The 19,139-nt window shown below is 39.5% G+C and overlaps 1 protein-coding gene across 2 annotated transcripts; it reads right to left on the bottom strand.

Moving 5' to 3' along the window:
• Positions 1–814: 814 nt before the first annotated feature.
• LOC139450506 (uncharacterized) lies at positions 815–15,019 on the bottom strand. Of its 2 annotated transcripts, none has more exons than XM_071232236.1 (4): positions 14,977–15,019; positions 7,553–7,696; positions 2,341–2,470; positions 815–2,167 (listed from the first exon to the last, which is right to left on the bottom strand). In XM_071232236.1, exons 1-4 carry the CDS (start codon positions 15,014–15,016, stop codon positions 1,855–1,857), a joined length of 627 nt encoding a protein of 208 aa, XP_071088337.1. In that variant the 5' UTR covers positions 15,017–15,019; the 3' UTR covers positions 815–1,854. The 2 variants fall into 2 exon arrangements, with proteins under 2 accessions (XP_071088337.1, XP_071088336.1); XM_071232235.1 differs by lacking the exon at positions 14,977–15,019 and adding an exon at positions 8,371–8,438.
• Between the last annotated feature and the right edge of the window lie 4,120 nt (positions 15,020–19,139).

Below are 19,139 nucleotides of genomic sequence, written 5' to 3' on the forward strand. Positions count from 1 at the left end.
AAGTGTTATCAACATATCAACATAATACATGCCCAACATTTGAGTTTGCATGTATTTGTTATTGTACAAGGTAAACATACACCACACGGAAATGGTTACAGATGAAAACATTTAAGTTCTATCAGCAGGTAAAGTTGATCGAACACTATACTTTAATACGGACACGTGTTAGCATATATGTACATGTATGTATATATACGAACATTATTACATATATGTGTGAATATGCACTTAAACTTAATTTTCCGAAAGCATAATTTCTTTCATGTCTAAATTTGTAATAAAATCCGTTTTGAATGACCTGGAAATTACATGTACATGTATTAAACGGCAGTTACTTAATTTCCTGAAGACACTAAAGCCTATATAAAATGTGTCATCTGTAACAGAATGTAGCTGAACTAAATCCAAGCTCCATGTTAACCTGCCCATTATGATTTGCAGACTCGTCCATTGTGGCATGATCTCACCCTTGGACTCCTCACAACCACGTCTGCTTATGGACTTCAGTCGAGGCGCTCCCTCATACAATTGCAAAATTATATAGGTTACCTGTTTGTGCCTAAGTCATGCTTTTACTTTTCACTCTATACTTTACTCGAGATGAACAGCTTAAGGAAACGCCCCACTTCCTGGTGTATTGCAGTGAATATATAGATTGGTTTACTTAAAAACGTTCAACAGATAGCGAAATCGTGACTTCCTTGATGTTTTTCATGGCTTCGTAAAGGTAGAGGCTAATGTTTACTTTTTGGACCTTTTAAAAAGAAGGAACCGTGAGATTTGATTCCGTTTATTGATGAAGCGCCAGTGATCGTATATAATTACAAAATAATTGCAAAGATGTATACTAATCAAAAAGCAATAAATCAAATAAGTGTTTAAGTTATCTACGTTAAGTAATCCAACCTGTAAGGGATATATTTTAGAATTTGAGTAAATAATTCCAGACTGACAACAGTCGTCACACGTTTTCTTATTGACATTGTTTATGCACATAAACATATACTCATATACAGAAAACAAAGCGTGACATTAAAGCAATAACAAACATGTGACTATCATAGTCAAACAATATTAATGACACTAAAGGCTCCTGGGGCATAGAGATAACAAGCGTGGCCTGAGGCTACGGATGCAATAACCCATTACACATACTACTACTCTGGGTTTACCTAGCTATAGGTTTACAACATGTGAAAGGTGGTATTTTTGATAAAATACGATTTGTGTCAGTACGACGTAGACTATTTTCCTGTTAGCATAGCATGTGAATTTTATATGCCTGATGAAAACATGTAAATGTTTTTACTTTTTTGAAGATTATTTTCATATATCATCAATATAATAATAATACATAATCGTAATGCATCAAGTGAATCGTCTATTACAATTATTTACAAGTTAACAGATCATATAACTTTGTCCTGTCCATGTATTTCAGTTCACCGTCCACATACAAAGGTGGTGACGCCATAATGACAAGGTCTTCATGCATGCACAGTCAAAACTATAATTATAAGATAAACGCCACCTATAACTTACATTTAGCAAAATATAAATACATTTACGTTAGGTCTTAAGTATTAATATTATCAGTTCACATCAGGGGACATTGGGTTACAACATAGCTCTCATTGAACTTACACAATTCACATTGTAACTGTGTCTGTGTAGTGTCTGTGCGTCAATAGACATCAGGCTACAGAAATACGTAAATAATTAATTTATTTATTACAATTTTAAACCCACAAACATAGAAATAAATCTTAGAGCTAAAGGGCACCTTTTGCGAATATACCTTCAAGTACCAATATATCATTTTATTTAAACAGAAAGTTTGTCAATAGAGAGTCACTTAACCTTCCCGATCTCACTGTATTCACCATCCGTTCCCCGTGACGTGTTGTCAAGGGTTTCATAAGTCCCTGCTGCGATAGAGTCGGACACGACACATGACGTCAGAACAGTGGCATCAGTTTTTGCATTTGTTTGGCCAGATTTAACGGTGCAGTAAGGCTCTCCTTTCATCTTGGCGTCATATGAGACGGCATTGAGACTGCCGTATGGCCTAGTTTCTGGTCCAACGTCATCACTGGCCTGCGGTGGTTCAGTTGGAACGAGTGATACAGTGGTTGGGCGCGATTCAGATGTCTTGTGTAGGCATCTGGAATGTGAACACATTCGAAGCTTGGTGTAAAGTATATGAAAGACATAGACGCATTATCCAATATGATGTTGTTATTAGATATGATCCTATTTTTTGGACCCCAAAAAACACAATGCATTTTGATTTTTTTTAAATATATATCTTGCAACTATATATTGTGACTCATTTACCTGTTCCTTCTCCTCCAGATAACAGCACTGACGATGGCATCTACTACAGCACCAGCCACGAATGCAAGAACCACTGCGACAGCCAATTGGCTCAAGTTATACCCGGCGGCTTGTACACACCTCGCATCTTCTGAATACATAAAGGACAAGATCACGCAATGATTCAAAACAAATATGTTTATACATTTTAAATGTAAATTTAGCAAACGATAGAGTATAAGCTGTGTCATCAAATACAAACGTGGTCCTGCTTTTGAAATTATAGTGTGTGACATTTCACAGCCTTGTATGGCATTTGTGGCATTTCAGGTTTTAGGGGTTTTATGAACCTCTCGCTTGCATCGATTTAAAACATAGATTAGTTTTGTTTTGTTCAGGATACAGCCATTGTGCTGATCGGTACTTCCCTATGGAGCTCCGTTATTTCATTTTATTATGGTCTGACATGGACATGCATATGTTACTACAGATAGAGATGTTTCATTAACTGCCTTATCTTTTGCATTGAATCAATCTATGAAGGCAGTCTCGAAAAGTAAGAGCTATACAAATTGACAACAATGTGATTGTGTGTGTGTGTGTGTGTGTGTTTATGTGTTTATGTGTGTGTGTGTGTGTGTGTGTGTGTGTGTGTGTGTGTGTGTGTGTGTGTGTGTGTGTGTGTGTGTGTGTGTGTGTGTGTGTGTGTGTGTGTTTGGGTGTGTTTGGGTGTGAGTGCGTGCTATCCCACTCAGATACAATGCCGCCGTCTTTTGGTTTGACTTGGCCAGGAGATCGATCCTAAAGACCTTGGAGGGTGTCCAATAGGATTACAGATGGGAATGATGATGGAAACATCAACAACTATAAGGAGAAACAGCACCATCAGTTATAGCCGATGTCAGGAACTCAAGCGTCAGGCGTCAGTGTCTAACACACGCCTAGTATTGTTTCTGATATGACTGGGTGTTAACATGCTTTGAATAACACACTTGTTGCAGATTAAGAATTCTTTTCTTTGTCCAAATTGAGATAAAAGTATATAGAAAAGGCTGATTACATTTTATAATTTTCCCGAGGGTTATGCTTGTCTTCTTAGGACTAACTAAACTGACGTCCAAAAGAAACTTTACCAACTGAAAATATGATTTTCAGACAAAGCATAATATTTTTTTTCGATGAAGTCTATCTAAAACACATAACCTAAATACAACAATAGCGTATACAGAAAATGTTAATCGTCTGTTACATGTTTGCGACATTACACGCGAAAAAGTGAAAAACACCACGGACAACTGCAAATGCACGTGCGGGTAAGGGTATAAAACGATTGCACCGGCAAGTCAGACATCCACAGTGATAAAAAAACACAAAAGAAATGCCACGACTCAAAGTCAAACAATGTGAACGAGCCTTGGGTATTGCGTACCTTGCACCTCCGAAATCGCTTCCTGGCAGTGACGTCATCGGCGACAAATGGCTTAGATCACAGGGTTAGTCGACAGATAGTGGCCAGGAGACTCAGGGCTCATTGAATCAGGGCTTTTAGACCATACAGAGGACAGCTATTGACAGCGCAACATCGTCGTTAGCGATTGAGATGGGCCCGGACCTTAGACGTTGGCAACGACGTGACTGGCAGAGGGTTGTCTTCACTGACAAAAGTCGATTCTGTATGTTTAGGGCTGATGGAAGACAATGTGTTTACCGCCGTAGGGGTGAACGAACGGCGGCGTGTTGCGTGCAGGAGGTCGTACCATATGGTGGAGGGAGTGTCATGGTGTAGGGAGGGATCTGTGGGCAGGAGAGGACACCGCTGGTCATCGTTGACGGAAACTTGACAGCTCAGCGTTACATGGATAACATTCTTCGTCCAGTTGTCCTACCTACCGTGCATTTGCAGTTGTAATATTTCGACACGAAGTATGAACAAGTATGGGTATAAGAGGTCACTCTGACGACAACTTCTGGAAACACTAAAGAATTCAGGGCCGAAGCCATTTCCCATTCGACAATATCAGATGCCTTTTCGAAGTCGATAAGGAACATCAATCCTGGTGTCTCTCTGTATGTTCCATCAAGTCATAGACAAGTCCAGTTATATAACATTTTTTTATCTTCATTAGCAATGATGTCAAGTACTGATTTAATTTTTTGGATATAGTTATTTATCCTAAATAATAGAAGATTGAACGTTGTGATATCGGCCTCCAATTTGTAAGAAGCTGTTTTGGTTTATTTCCCTTTAGAATGCAAGTTATAAGTCCTTGTTTCCGAGACGTGAGACTGATAGTGAACCCTGTCTAAAGGCTGCATTCAACTTTACGAGGTCTAACCAAAAAAACTTAATACATTCTGCTGTAAAACCACTGGGGCCAGGACTTTTCACATTTTTACAGCAAGTAGTACTTCGTCATAACTGAGTTCCCCTTCTAATTTATTATCTGTATTATCAGAAAGTTTAGGGATATGAAGTCATACTCAACAACAAAAGTTCCTGTGACGCCAATATTTTAGTGTATTTTTCAAACAAGTAAAGTTTGGTTTTCAATATTGCAGTTCATGTACGGAATCACAAAAGCGCAACTGCTACAGAAAAGCGTGCATTCCATGAAAAGTTGACTTTTATGCAAGCCCCATGCATTTCACTACCCAAGAATGGGTATAAAAACATGTGCGTTAACGGGATTCCATATGCATTGTTTAGCATCGTGCTGACAACAACCACTCAGAAAAACAACAAAATTACGCAATTATTCAACATTACGAAATGCCACGCTTGTCCAAAAAATAGCGTCTAGGAGCCATTGGTGTGCTTGAAGCAGGATCGAGTCAACGTGATGTTGCAAGACAAGTTAACGTCCACAGAAACACCATTTGGTGTTTATGGCAACGTTGGCAACAGGCGAATGCAGTCAGAGACCATCCTCGGAGTGGCAGGCCACGCGTAACCTATAATCGACAAGGCAACTGGAGTCGAACATCACACATACGAAATCGATTCCAGCCAGCAGTAGTGACTGCAAGAAGCATCCCTGGCCTTCGACGAATATCTTCACAAACCGTACATTGCCGCCTCAGATGTGCAGGGATTGTCGCTAGAAGACCCACCAGACGTCCCATTTTGACAGGAAACCACCGTCAAGCACGTCTACAGTGGTGCAGACAGCGTTTACGCTGGACGGCCTTGCAGTGGGGACAAGTTCTATTCACTGACGAGTCTCGTTTTCACCTCAGCCACAGTGATGGACGGATTCGAGTGTACCGATCAATCAATGTGTCATGGAAGAAGATCGGTTTGGGGGCGGCAGCGTTAGGGAATGGGTGGGAAAACAGCAAGACAGAGTACTTGTTTCATAGTGAGGGAAATGTCAATGGACAGCGCTACCGCCACGAGATCATCGACCCTGTTAATCTACCGTTTTTGCGTCGTGATGGCCCAGGCATTAACTTTCAACATGACAACGCCCGGCCTCATATTGCTCGACTTGTTCAGGATTCTCTTCAACAAAACAACGTGAACGTCATCCCCTGGCCGACTAACTCCCCTGATCTCTCACCAATCGAGCACATGTTGGATGAGATGGATCGGCGCTTTCGACGTCAACCACGTGTTCCACAGACACTCAAGGAACGTCGAAACATGCTCCAGCAGATATGGACAGATATCCCACAGGAATTTGTGCGACGCCTGGTCCATTCCATGAGACGAAGATGTGTTGCTTGCATCGCAACCAGAGGTGGACACCCACGCTATTGATTTGTAAAGTGACATTTTGGCATGATCATGCTTTTTTATGAAATCACGCATTTTCTGAAGTCAGCATGGCAAATAAAACAATTTGAACACTTACAGTAGTCTTTACATTAAATCTTATTCAGTGTCACAGGAACATTTGTTGTTCAGTATTGATTGTTTAGATTGTTTGAAAGAGTTTTCTGTAGAATGATCTCACTTCATTCCTAATCTCGTGTTGCTTCGTTATTATATTGCCACGAACAGTTTCAACGTGCATGTATGTTTTAATTGTTTGTAAAATTACTTGTTTCCAGGTTCAAGAAATATTTAGATGGTTTTCCCATTTCCACCCATAAAGCTTTTGATCTCATTAACACTCCATTTGTTTTAGCCCGATTTATTTCTTTAAGTTCTCCATCAATCAGTTCAATTTCATGTACTAAGTCCATTCTTACGTCTTCATTAATTTCATTATCAAGTGACATTGTTAGCTGTTGTAATGTTTGTCAAGTGTTTCATTTTTTTCACGTCCCTTTTTCTAGGCAGACGAGTATGAAATTGTCCTACCGCGAATCATTCATCTTCACCAGTATGTTCATTATGGTATTGTTCATTTGTTTCCATTATGACGCATCATTGATGAAATTATGTCCGATGCAATTTCCTAAAAAAAATTCAGGTGAACAATTGACTTGCAAATGCATGTGTTTGTGACGGATGCCACCGGTGGGGCAGGATACGCTCACCTTTTCGCGAAAACCTGGTATCATTACTATTTGATAGTGATTCATAAACACATGTTCATGATATATTCGGAATCGTAAATCGACTCTTTATACAGATATTTCTATTGGATATGGAAAGGGTTTTGTCGCTTTAATTATATGAATATGGAAAGGGTTGTGTCACTTTTATTTCTGTTCATGTCTGTTCTGGTGCGTTTATATCACAATAATTTATAACGACATGTCACACGAAACATGATACCTCCATAATATTATTAATTGTATTTTATCCCCTGCTTTTTGTTTCCTTAGGATCCTCATGCATTTTCTAACCGACAAACGTTATATTTGAACGATTTGGCATTAGTCGGTGTTCTATAATTTCTACTGCTCACATTTACTGTCAATTCATACATCAAAATCTCGAAGGTAATCTTCATTGATTTATAGAATGTCCGTGACATTTCATTAGTTAATGTATTGGTGAGTAATAAATAAAATACCACACTCATTCTCGTTAGATACCATTTTTACGAAACTCGTGAACTTTCTATGGCCTCTGACCTCGCTTTAGCTCGGTCAGATACCATAGAAAGTCCCCTCGTTTCGTAAAAATGGTATCTAACGAGAATGAGTGTAATATTCTTTATTATCTGTTGATTGGATTCTTCATTATTCGGGAGCGATTCATAAGGGGTGATCGTCTTATAACGCCAGCAGTTCGTTACATATCTCCTTTCAAATCTAATCTTGTGACAGGAAAACCCACCTTTCTGACAGGTTTGCCCATTCCCACTAAACCAGCCTCGATCACATGCACCGCTGCAGACTCCGGTTGTCGGGTTACAGTGCGGAGTACAGTGACAGGAGTAGCTGCAGGTTTCTCCGAACTTTCCTATCGGGCAGCTGGTACCTGAACAAAGGTAGAACAGAGGTTGCAATCAGGTTTATGTTCTTGCAATGCCCCACAAGCCCCATTACCCATAAACACATGTAAGCATGGATCAGTTACATACTCCCTACAGCCAGATAACTTTGATAAAATAGATAAAGAGTCATTGTGGAGTAATTTAGGAGCAAATAAGCTTAAGACAGATTAAGACAAAATCCAGTATGGGCATAACTAAGACAAAAATGTTATGGATGAGCAACGTCTTTATTACAATTGGGCAACGTTTCGGTGTAGATTCTAACACCTTTATCAAGCAAATGAATGACACTCAAAGCAGTATGGGCATACTTAGTAAAAATACAATTGTTGTAGTTTAACACTTCTCTCTCAGAGAAGTGTGTGTGTGTGACAGAGAGAGAGAGAGAGAGAGAGAGAGAGAGAGAGGGGGAGAGAGTGAGAGTGAGGGAGAGAGTGAGAGAGAGAGAGAGAGAGAGAGAGAGAGAGAGAGAGAAAGAGAGAGCACATAGCTTTATTGTTTTATTCCTCGGATGTTTATGAGAGACGCTGTCCAGCTTTACTGTAAACAACGTTGTTTTTGTTACTGATATACCTGTATAATGCATATGTTCCAAGGAGCATTTTACATAGTATCATGTTCACTGCCCACAAGAAAGAAACCTGTGGTTATTACCTACCCAGTATGAGTTGTATCCACCACCCTGACACAGCCGCAGTAAGTATCAGCCACCTCACACCCGCCATGTTTGTGAACCAGGAAGTTTTAACACTCAAATGATGGGTGGACTAGGCTGAAAGGGGAGCTGTTTGATTTTCAATTGACTTTGTCCTTACTCTTCAACTCGCTACCTGTGTTATCCCGAGCCTCGTTTTATTCTGTTCTTAAAACAAACATGATGTACTGGGAACCTGTTTGGACCCGGGGTCGCAATGGAGTAAGAATGATAATCCTTTGAATGAATGTGTTTATAAGTTCGAAGTGTTATTTCTGGAAATATTGTTTCACCATATGTGTTTGATTGAGGCGAATTCAGACTACATAATGTATTCATCGTTATGTGTTAAAGCTGTTAAACGTAGGTAAATGGAACCCGTGGCTCTACTTTCTGGCAGATTCAATGCCACAGTTTAAAGGCCACACTCTCTATTGCACGAACTAATGAGAGCTCGATGTGCATGCGATAGCTCCCGGGACTTCGGGTTAACAAAACGTCAATGCATATCATTGTTCAAGTCGCAAACACACAGCTGCTTAATATTGAGAGAGAGAGAGAGAGAGAGAGCGAGAGAGAGAGCGAGAGAGAGAGAGAGAGCGAGAGAGAGAGGGAGAGGAGAGAGAGAGAGTGAGGGAGAGAGTGAGAGTGAGAGAAGTTGGGAATTGGGCATGTCGTCACAATGTTGTCGAGGTGTCTATGAGTACTACATGCACATGCGTTTTAGTAAGCTAAGCTGTGTTAACCTTGCATGCATGTTTGTCCAGCGTTACTGTAAATAACGTAGTTTTTGTTGTTGATATCTGAAAAACATTAATATTATTTTCCAAGGATTATTTTACAAAGTATCATGTTCACTGCCCACAAGAAAGAAACCTGTGGTTATTACCTACCCAGTATGAGTTGTATCCACCACCCTGACACAGCCGCAGTAAGTATCAGCCATCTCACACCCGCCATGTTTGTGAACCAGGAAGTTTTAACACTAAACTGATTTGTTGACAAGACTGAAAGCGCTTTTGGTATGAATTTCACTTAAAATGCGTACATGCATATATGGCACCTATTCAAAGATATATCAATACAAATTGAACATGCATCAGAAACCTTTACGATTATTGTTATCATTTTTCATATCGTTTATATATGGCTAACAATACCCTATACACTCATGTCGATATGGGGATATGGGCGTATGGTCTATGGAGATAGGTTTGTCTTCTAGTTAAGGGTATTGTATCTGTTTGCGACACATCATGAATGTTTAGTCGTCCAGACTGTGATAGTGCTTATGTCAATGTCAATTGCACACCTAGGCCAGATATTGCCTTTGGATAACTGAGAGAGTTGCACCGATAACGTAATTCACATCAGAAAGAGTTGAAAATGATCAAATTTGTGATTGGGTGTGTGGTTTTCACATGCCACTGTCACAGTCTGAAGGTACACATGAACAAATGGGGAGAAAACACAAAAAATAAGCATGTGGCTTTAGACTGTCACAAATATTCAAGCTATATATTACGGTGATCTGAAAATAATAAAGTCTAGACCAGATCAATCAGTTGTTGATAGCACGAGCAACACACTTCATAACCACCCGATTCTCGTTTTATCCCGTTCTTAAAACAAAGATGATGTACTGGGAATCAATTTGGGACCGGGGTCGCAATGGAGTAAGAATGATAATTCTTTAAATGAATGTGCATAAATGTTCAAAGTATAATTTCTGGAAATGATGTTTCACCTCCATATGTGTTAGATTGAGTTCAGACAACATCACGTATTCATCGTTATATGTTAAAGCAGTTAAACATAGGTAAATGAAACCCATTACCTTTGTTATAGACGACGTAGCGCTACTTTCTGTCCGAAGCAAAAACAAAACAAAACCTTGTGAAAATGTGTTTAAAATGTGATAGGATCTTCAACGTTTATAACTTTTTTCCTCTTCTTGAAATGTCTCAAGCTCAGATCTTGACGTCTAACACATAGAATTCGCGACCTGAGTGTCTTGGCTCTTGTTGAGTTCATGCCATGTGGGGATGCTATTCATACATTGTCCCCACGACTAACATGCATGTGTAAGCTGGATGTTAACACATTTCATGTGTGGGTCTCCTAAACGATTGAGAAACAACATTCGTAAATAAAATTTACACACACCCACACCTTTTGAATAAAATGAGCGTTTGCTAACTAAATAGTGTTAATTATTGTGATTGTTTTCATTATGATTCTAATAACACAATAAAATACATTGCTCGGATCATTCGGCAGATCTGCCGACCAAGGTTTCAAGATGTAGATTACTATTGCATACAACAACTGTAACAACACTTGAACGAATATTTAGACCATACAGAAAGTCTGAAATCAGAAAATATATCGCAGTTTTGTCCGACACCTTTTATTTGGCGACATCTTAATTAAAGATTAATATTTAATTAGGAAAACCTAGTTTATAAATATATTTTCTGAACAGTGCAATAGTCAATCATACAAGTGTCTAAAATGTGTTCGAGCAATTAAAACACGACAATACAGAAGAAAAACAGAATATGTGTTTCACTAAGTATATCTAGACTATTGATACTCACAAAGATGAACAACATGGTCACGCATAGTGTGGAAAAACATGAAAACCTCCAGAATAAAATGCACCATATCAGGCTTACAAGTAAACAGATTATCTTAAAAACTGTCGAAGTGGATGACAAATTAATGTTGGAGCTGTGGTTATTCTTGTCTGTCTACTGGTACTTTTTAAAAACCCATATAATTATATATATGTTTTAATACACATGCAACCTCGAAATCCTGTCATTATGGAGCAAGAGTTGTGTATGCATTGGTACCCGAGATAGAATGAGTAAGAAATTGACCTTCTGCGCCAATCAACTTTACCTCACTTTACGTGTTTTGCTCTTGTTTCTTATTTATGAATGATAATTGCGTAATTAATTTACAAACCATTTAATACCAACTGTATACTGTACACAGAAAAACAGCAAATTTACAATATAAGTAAAGGGGCGAATGATTGATATGTTATAGGTCGATACTTTCAGTCACGCAATACAGTTAACAGGTTAACGTTACCAAGGCAATATTACCAACTAAATCCTGAAAGTTACATCAGTAATTTAGGAACTGACTTCTGCGGAGCGGATCTACACCCGTTTTTACATTTGTAACTCAATAAAAGCAAAAACTTAATTGAGGTCATTTCTGTTAAATAAATAATAACAAATAATAACAACTTTCACAGAATTCTTATTAATCACTTAATCGTCTTGTGAAACTTGGTGTCTTGGTACCTGTGGATGAACCAACAGATTTGGTCAGCTCATTAGTGATAGCACCCAAGAAATCAGGGGATTTAGAATTTGTATTTACTCCAAGTGCTTAAATGAGGCACTTCATTGTGAGCATTATATGCTGCCTACGATCGAGGAAGTGTTGCCTGATCTGACAATTGCGAAGGTCTTTTGTACAAGTGACTTGTCTGCTAAATTTTGGCATCTTGAACTTGATCACGAATCCAGTTTGCTGTGTACTGTTAGAACTCCGTTTGGACGGTACAGATGGACTAGACTACCATTCGGACGATCCCCAGAAATCTTCCCGAAACCCTCAAACCAAGCTTTGGAAGGACTACCAGGTGTCAAATTTATTGTGGATGACACGGTTGACCATGATAAGAATCTTGAATGCCTTATGCAGCGTTGTCAGAAACTTGGTATCAAGTTGAAGAAGGAGAAACTGAAGTTGTGCAGACAATTAACACATACTGACGTGGACTGGACATGGATGGAGGCACACGAGAAACCCTTCACTGGAGTGGAAACAATGGTTAGGGAAGCTCCAGAATTGGCATACTACAGTGAAGAAGTAGAACTGACACTGCAATGTGATGCTAGTTCCTCTGGACTAGGTGCTGTGCTGTTACAACAAGAAAACCAACTTGCATACGCTAGCTGTGCCCTAACACCGTCTAAGTCCAACTATGTACTGATTAATATTGAAAAGGAAATGCTGTCTGTTCTTTCAGACTTCAAAAGTTCCATACATACACATTTGGTCGGAACGTTACACTGAAAAACGATCAAAATCACTGGAGGCAATAACCAGCAAACCCTTACATTGTGCTCCATCATTCTGGCTATGCAGCAGTATGACGCCACTGTCAAGTACAAGAAAGGTGCCGATGTTGTCTTCGCAGACACATTGTCAAGACTGTATTTGCCAAGCACAGAGCGAAAGATTGAAGAGCCTTTCAGACAGGTGAACATGGCAAAGTTTTTGCCGATAACGGAAGACAGGATCAAGCAGATCAATGAAGAGACTTAAAAAGACGAAACTCAAATAAGTTTTGTTAAGTGGGTTTCCAGAGGAGAGATACTCTTTGCCGAACTACAATGAAAACCATGACCCATCCTCTCTCCAAGGTATTGAAGGTGGTTTACAGCGTGCAAGAGTTGTATTGGCCTCACAAGTCGGACGACATTAAACAGTATATCAGTACTTGCGAGTTGTGCTGAAAATACCAGGCGGACCAGCAGAAGGAGACCATACAGACCACTGAAGTACCAGAACGACTTCTAGGAAGTGGACTACCTGACAGACACCAAGTCTACTACAGCTACCAAGAAGCTATAGGTACACTTTGCCAGATATGAGATTCCGGACCAGCTGGTCAACTGGTTAGACGATAATACGCCCAAGACTTTGTTTGGCTATGTGGCTAAGATAAAGTATAGGCTCTGGCAAGCTACCAATTTCCCTAAGCAACTCTTGTTTACTGGTCAGCATAAAGACTCACTTTGACAAGAAGGCTCGTGCTCTACATTTCAAAGGCAATGACCAAGTGTTACTCTATCTGCCCATCCAAGCAGTTTGGGTCTCACACAGTTCAGGTCAATGATGTAGTGTATGATATCAGAACACCAGATTGAGGCAGGAGATCACGCTAATTCCCTGAAGGAGCTGGAGTGCTTTGCAGCCAGTCATTCGAAGAAAATGATGGTCAAGAAGTTATGGTCTGACTTGGAGAAGCAGCTAAAGTATCTTCCAAGTCAACAAAGAGAAGCATTGCAGACTATGATCATTGATCACATTGATCATTGATACTTTCAAGATGCCCGTGGTACTGTCAAGACCATAGTGTAAGTGAGTAAGTGAGTGAGTGAGTGTGGTTTTACACCGCTTTTAGAAATATTCCGGCAATATCATGGTTGGGGAACACCAGCAATTGGCTTTACATATTGTACCTATGTCGGGAATCGAACCCGGGTCTTCGGTGTGACAAGCGAACACTTTAACCACTAGGCTACCGAGACCCCACCGTCCTTGGTGTTAGATGGTTATACTTTTGAATGTATCCAGATGATCATGCAGTTTATGACTTGATTACTGATGAGGCATGACTCAGTCCCTTTGACTGCCTGATATAGATCATTCACAACAAACATACAAATGTTTGACGTATATAGCGTTTCTCTATAACCTTTCATGTGAGTGTGTATTTGAATGATGGCGTGTGTCAATTTGTCAATGTGTCTCTAAATTGATTCAAAATAATATATTTTAGCTTATGTTGGAGTAATAATGTCGATGTAATACTGAAATCATAAAACATAATTTATCAATTTAAACATAACATTTAGATATTTGTGCTCAATTTTATCCTTTATCCTGGACCCTGGTACATGTGCACTTGTAAAATTAGTGTTGCAGTCCCGTCAGATCAGAGACATACGTGTCTCACTACATCCCATACGCGATCACACTGTCCACCAATATCACAAGAGCTGGACTAATCATTGCTATCATTCAGGACAACGTGACTGATCATAAATAATATACATATTTTGTAATACCTCCACTAAAACAGAAGCTTTAGCAAATACACGTACCCCACAATCACCCCGTTCAAATTTCAGTGAAGAAAACAGCAATTGCACTGCTTGGTCCTCCCCCTAATTTCTACTTAAAATTGTCCGCCTTTTGTTAATCAAGAAAACTGTTGGAGACTAAAAGGGTGTTTAGGTGAAAGAAGTCGTTTCATAACCTTTACATGAATTTCACCCCACTCCATTAATTTTCTCAGAACAAGAGGAGCAAAACAATACATACATGCTTACATGCAGCTACATGCTTCTTTTAACATTGTGACATTCCACAAAATGTATAGTTTTGTTGTGCCATACTTGAAACGAATGGCCCCATGTATTAATTTAGTTAAAATACAAACGTACCACATTTGTGAATCTAAGATAGTGAAAATGTAGCCTTTTCAAGGCCGACATCATCCTATTTACGAACTTGCAATTGCTGCACGTTAACAGGGCCTCAATAAGGTAACCTGCCAGAACATCCAGTGCAGCAAGCCACGCCTATACTAAATATTATATGATATATCAAGCGTGTTATAAAATACAAATGATTAGATGTTTTAAATGTTACCCCAGCTGTAGTTAAATGCTTCCTTATTTGGATTTCGATACCATTAGGTATTAGTAACTCTTCTTGCAAGAGTAACTCGTCCCGTGCATCGTTACTACTTACCCAGTGTGTGGTATATCCAACAACCAGACACAACCGCCATAAAACCAACCACCCTTCTCGGGCCATGTTGACTAAACAGGAAGTAAAGCTCGCACATCTGTTAGAGTAGGCGTGAATGGAAAGTTCCTATTGACATGTACAGGAAAATAGTGTTCATGTCGTACATTTGTTACCAAGAGGATATGTCGGCCATCACGTTGCATCATGTGAACAAACAGAAAATTCGAGGAATAAAACAATAAAGCTATGCTCTCTCTGTTTAATGTTAAAACTTCCTGGTTCACATCCTAGCGGGTGTGAGGTGGCTGACGCTAACTGCGGCTGTGTCAGGATGGCGGATACAACTCATACTGGGTAGGTTATAGTCACACTACGATATAACTTTAAAGGTCCCTTCGTTCTTGTCCACAAATCATTTTAGTGTTAAGACTTCTTGGTTCACAAAAATGGCGGGTGTGAGGTGGCTGATACTTACTACTGCTGTATCAGGGTGGTGGATACAACTCATACTGGGTAGGTAATAACATGATACTATGTAAAATAATCCTTGGAAAATAATATATATTTTTTCAGATATCAACAACAAAAACTATGTTATTTACAGTAACGCTGGACAAACATGCATGCAAGGTTAACACAGCTTATCTTACTGAAACGCATGTGCATGTAGTACTCATAGACACCTCGACAACATTGTGACGACATGCCCAATTCTCAACTCTCTCTCTCTCTCTCTCTCTCTCTCTCTCTCTCACTCCCTTTCTTTTCTTTCTTTCTTCCTGACTATAAGACACAACAGGCCCGATAACACCCACTTTATATGAACATACGTTTATCCTCCTGCGAAACATTTAATCACAATATTCTTCTGAATTATCAACCAATATAATAAAAGCCATGTTATGATACCGAATTATTCATAATTATATTGACCGAAGTCAATTCATGATATTATCTGATATACAAAATTATTCCTCTATTTTCCGACCGCCTTCGTGGTCTCGTGGTTTTGCGTCCGCCCTTAAAATAGAAGGTTGAGGGTTCGATCTCTGGCCGCATGATATCGAAACACGTTATAAGATGGTACTTGTTTTTATCCTGTCTGGCGCTCGGCATTAAGGGGTTAAACCAATCCTTAATTGGGCGATTATAAAAAAAAACTCGTTTTCTTTCAAGGGTTAAAAAGATAAAACTTCATAGAAGGGAAGTAATATGTCATTGTTTGTCCATAATAGTGAACGTTTGATTTAGGCCACTGTTTCATACAGTTGCGTCTTGTAAGAACATGTGGTTGTCACATGTCACAACTACTAGTGTCTCCAGTCGCCCCAGACATGGATCTTGGAATAAGGAATGATTCCACATAAATAATAAAATAGATTATCGTTAAACTGTATTGATATGATGTCAGGTGAAATGGGATTTAACGTCGCGTGTAAGAGTATTGCACTTCTATACCGACATGTGTGAGTGTGTGTGTGTGCGTGTGCGTGTGCGTGTGTGTGTGTGTTTGTACTAGTTCAAGCGACACTCCTTCACACAGCTGAAATACACACAGCCATACTCAAAACATGTCATGTATTCGGTGACAGAGTAGTTGTTTTGTTGCAGAAAGGTGATCAAGTGTTCAGATGGTTCCGCATATATTTACTCAGAAATGATCATGCTGCAGACCCGTCCCGCATCATTGGTCCATGGCAGAAGGCTGTCAATAAGCAAATCAAGTTCTGCATCATGTGCACGGTGTTGTGGTAGTGCTGAATGACAGTGACCTCGCTCCTTTTCTTGAACCATAAATGTAGAAGGTGATTTTGTTAAAAGAAAGATTGTAAGTTCTTACTTAATCTATTTTGACACAGTTAAGATTATTTTTATTATAATACGTAATGAATTAAGATGGTACCATAAAACAATTATATCATATAAAACAAAAGGACTATCATTGCCTAGATTAAATGCCTCCAGTAAGTTACCAATTAAAAGTCCAGGTTTATAAAAGGATTGCATTCTACATTTATTTTGTTAACATTGCATACCTCTTGGATGTCAATGAAGTTTTCAGCTGTTGGTAGATAAAACTGTAGGAGAGTCATTTATGAGTTGGTCTGTATTGTTTCGAGATAGATGTTTCCTGTTACACTGTTATGTCATTGTTCTTGTGTCGTGCAGACTCCCTATTGGACCTAACTTCTGATGGTGAGTATGCTTCGGGAACATTTCACCTAATGAGGATATCAATAACAGATTCAACTTGAGGGACTTTGCGATTTGATAGATGAGACCAAGTTCGAGGAAGGCATAGGTATTATACACTTTCAGACAATCCTTTCGTAAAACACAGACTGGAATAATAGCTGATGTACTTTCTGGCCTCCTCTCTCATACTCCCCTTTACCACAAGCACCCAATGTCTTTTCTTCCGTGTTCAGAATGGTTTGATAATTCCCTTTGTACTTGTATTTCACTTGCTGAGTACATGCTCTGCTGATGTGTCCTGGAGAATCCCTTTGATCTCATGATGATAAGTCTATCGAAGTGGGACTTCAGTGACAAGTCATGACGAGAGTTACCTCTTCTTTGGCAAAAGATGCAGGACTTGTGATCTTCTTGAGTGTGTTGTCCATGTTTGTCTTGTGGATTTGTTTTATTTCCAGTCTACTTCTCTTATTGTCAGTATTCATCATCGCTCCCTCCATTCATTCAAAGTGTTACTACTTAAGGAACCCACTCGCATTTCTTTTTAAAGAGGGACGCTGGGGTAGCCTGGTGGTTTAAGCGTTCCTCACACTCCAAGGAAAAGATACCACATACCTCTACAAGCAGGTACGTAACTGTAACTGGTCATTATGCCATTGGCTTCACCTATGGTATAGTGCTCGATATAACTCATTCATTCATCATCAGAGTCAATGTTTGCAAGAAGTTTCGTCTTAAACTGTCTGACAAACTTTGAATCGTTCTTGGGATCGCTTTCTTTCAAGAGATTTTGCATCAGAATGGTTTTTCTCTAATGTATCTAACACTTTTGTTTGACTTTTCAAATTTCAAACTTCAATAATTATCCTTCCAGCACAGTTGAACAAACAATCAACAGCATCTTCAGCCACAGAGAGCGGCCTCAACGACAACAGACAGCCCCGTTTGTCATCAGTCTTCCCTACATAGGAACAGCCAGCCACCAGAGCCGCAGACTGCTCAAACACCACGCCAACATTGATACAGTATTCCAGAGAGGCAGGACAATCCAGAACATCCTCAGTGCCATTGGCATGCCCTCTACATCAAAGAAAGAAGACCCAGCTGGTATCGTATATCACATACAATGTGACTGTGGCGACTCCTATGTAGGAGAAACATCCAGGCCCCTACACATTTGAATAAAAGAACACAAGACCTCAGTACAAAAATGACTCAAAATGAGCCATCTCCGACCACACCCAAACCCACCCGACCACAACTTCCAGTGGAACAACATCAAGATCCTGGCCAACAATCAGTCAGACTACAAAATAATAAAACTCCCAGAAGCCATCTACATCAAAAGGATCCAGCCAGCAATGAACAGAGACCAAGGCTATTTCATCCCGCCTGCTTACCATCACCTAATTGCTAAATACCTATGTCCATCCAATTAATCCACTAGCTTCCATCATCTCTATCAGTCTGCTTGTCCATTAGACAATTCACTGGCTTCAAATTCACTGGCTTCCTATCATCCCTATCAGCTTCCGTGGTTATTTACCCTGTCCCATTAGTCATTCCCTTGCTTCCAATTATCTTAATCAGCTCTCTGTTTCCATCAATCAATTTACTGTATAAACATTGATGTTAATAAGTTTATATACCTATGTTGTTCAACACTATCCCCTTTCGGAAACACATTAAATGGCCTGGCCGGGTCCGTGTGCGAAATACGCATCAGTCGGAAAGCGCACGTTAAATCTCCAAAGTAAGTAAGTAAGTAAAGTAAGCCGACCTAAATTAATAAATCTAATACTTAAAAGCTCCAACGACCTATCTAAAGCAGGCAAACAAATAACCTTCTTGTGGATACCCGCCCACGTAGGAATATAGGGTAATGAAAACGCCGATAAAGCAGCTAAACTATCCCTCAAAATCCCAGAAATAAGCTTAAACTTACCCATCTCAAAATCAGAAATTAA

Source organism: Haliotis cracherodii, unplaced genomic scaffold (genome assembly GCF_022045235.1).
Source record: "Haliotis cracherodii isolate W230 unplaced genomic scaffold, xgHalCrac1.p SCAF_8, whole genome shotgun sequence".
NCBI lineage: Eukaryota > Metazoa > Mollusca > Gastropoda > Lepetellida > Haliotidae > Haliotis > Haliotis cracherodii.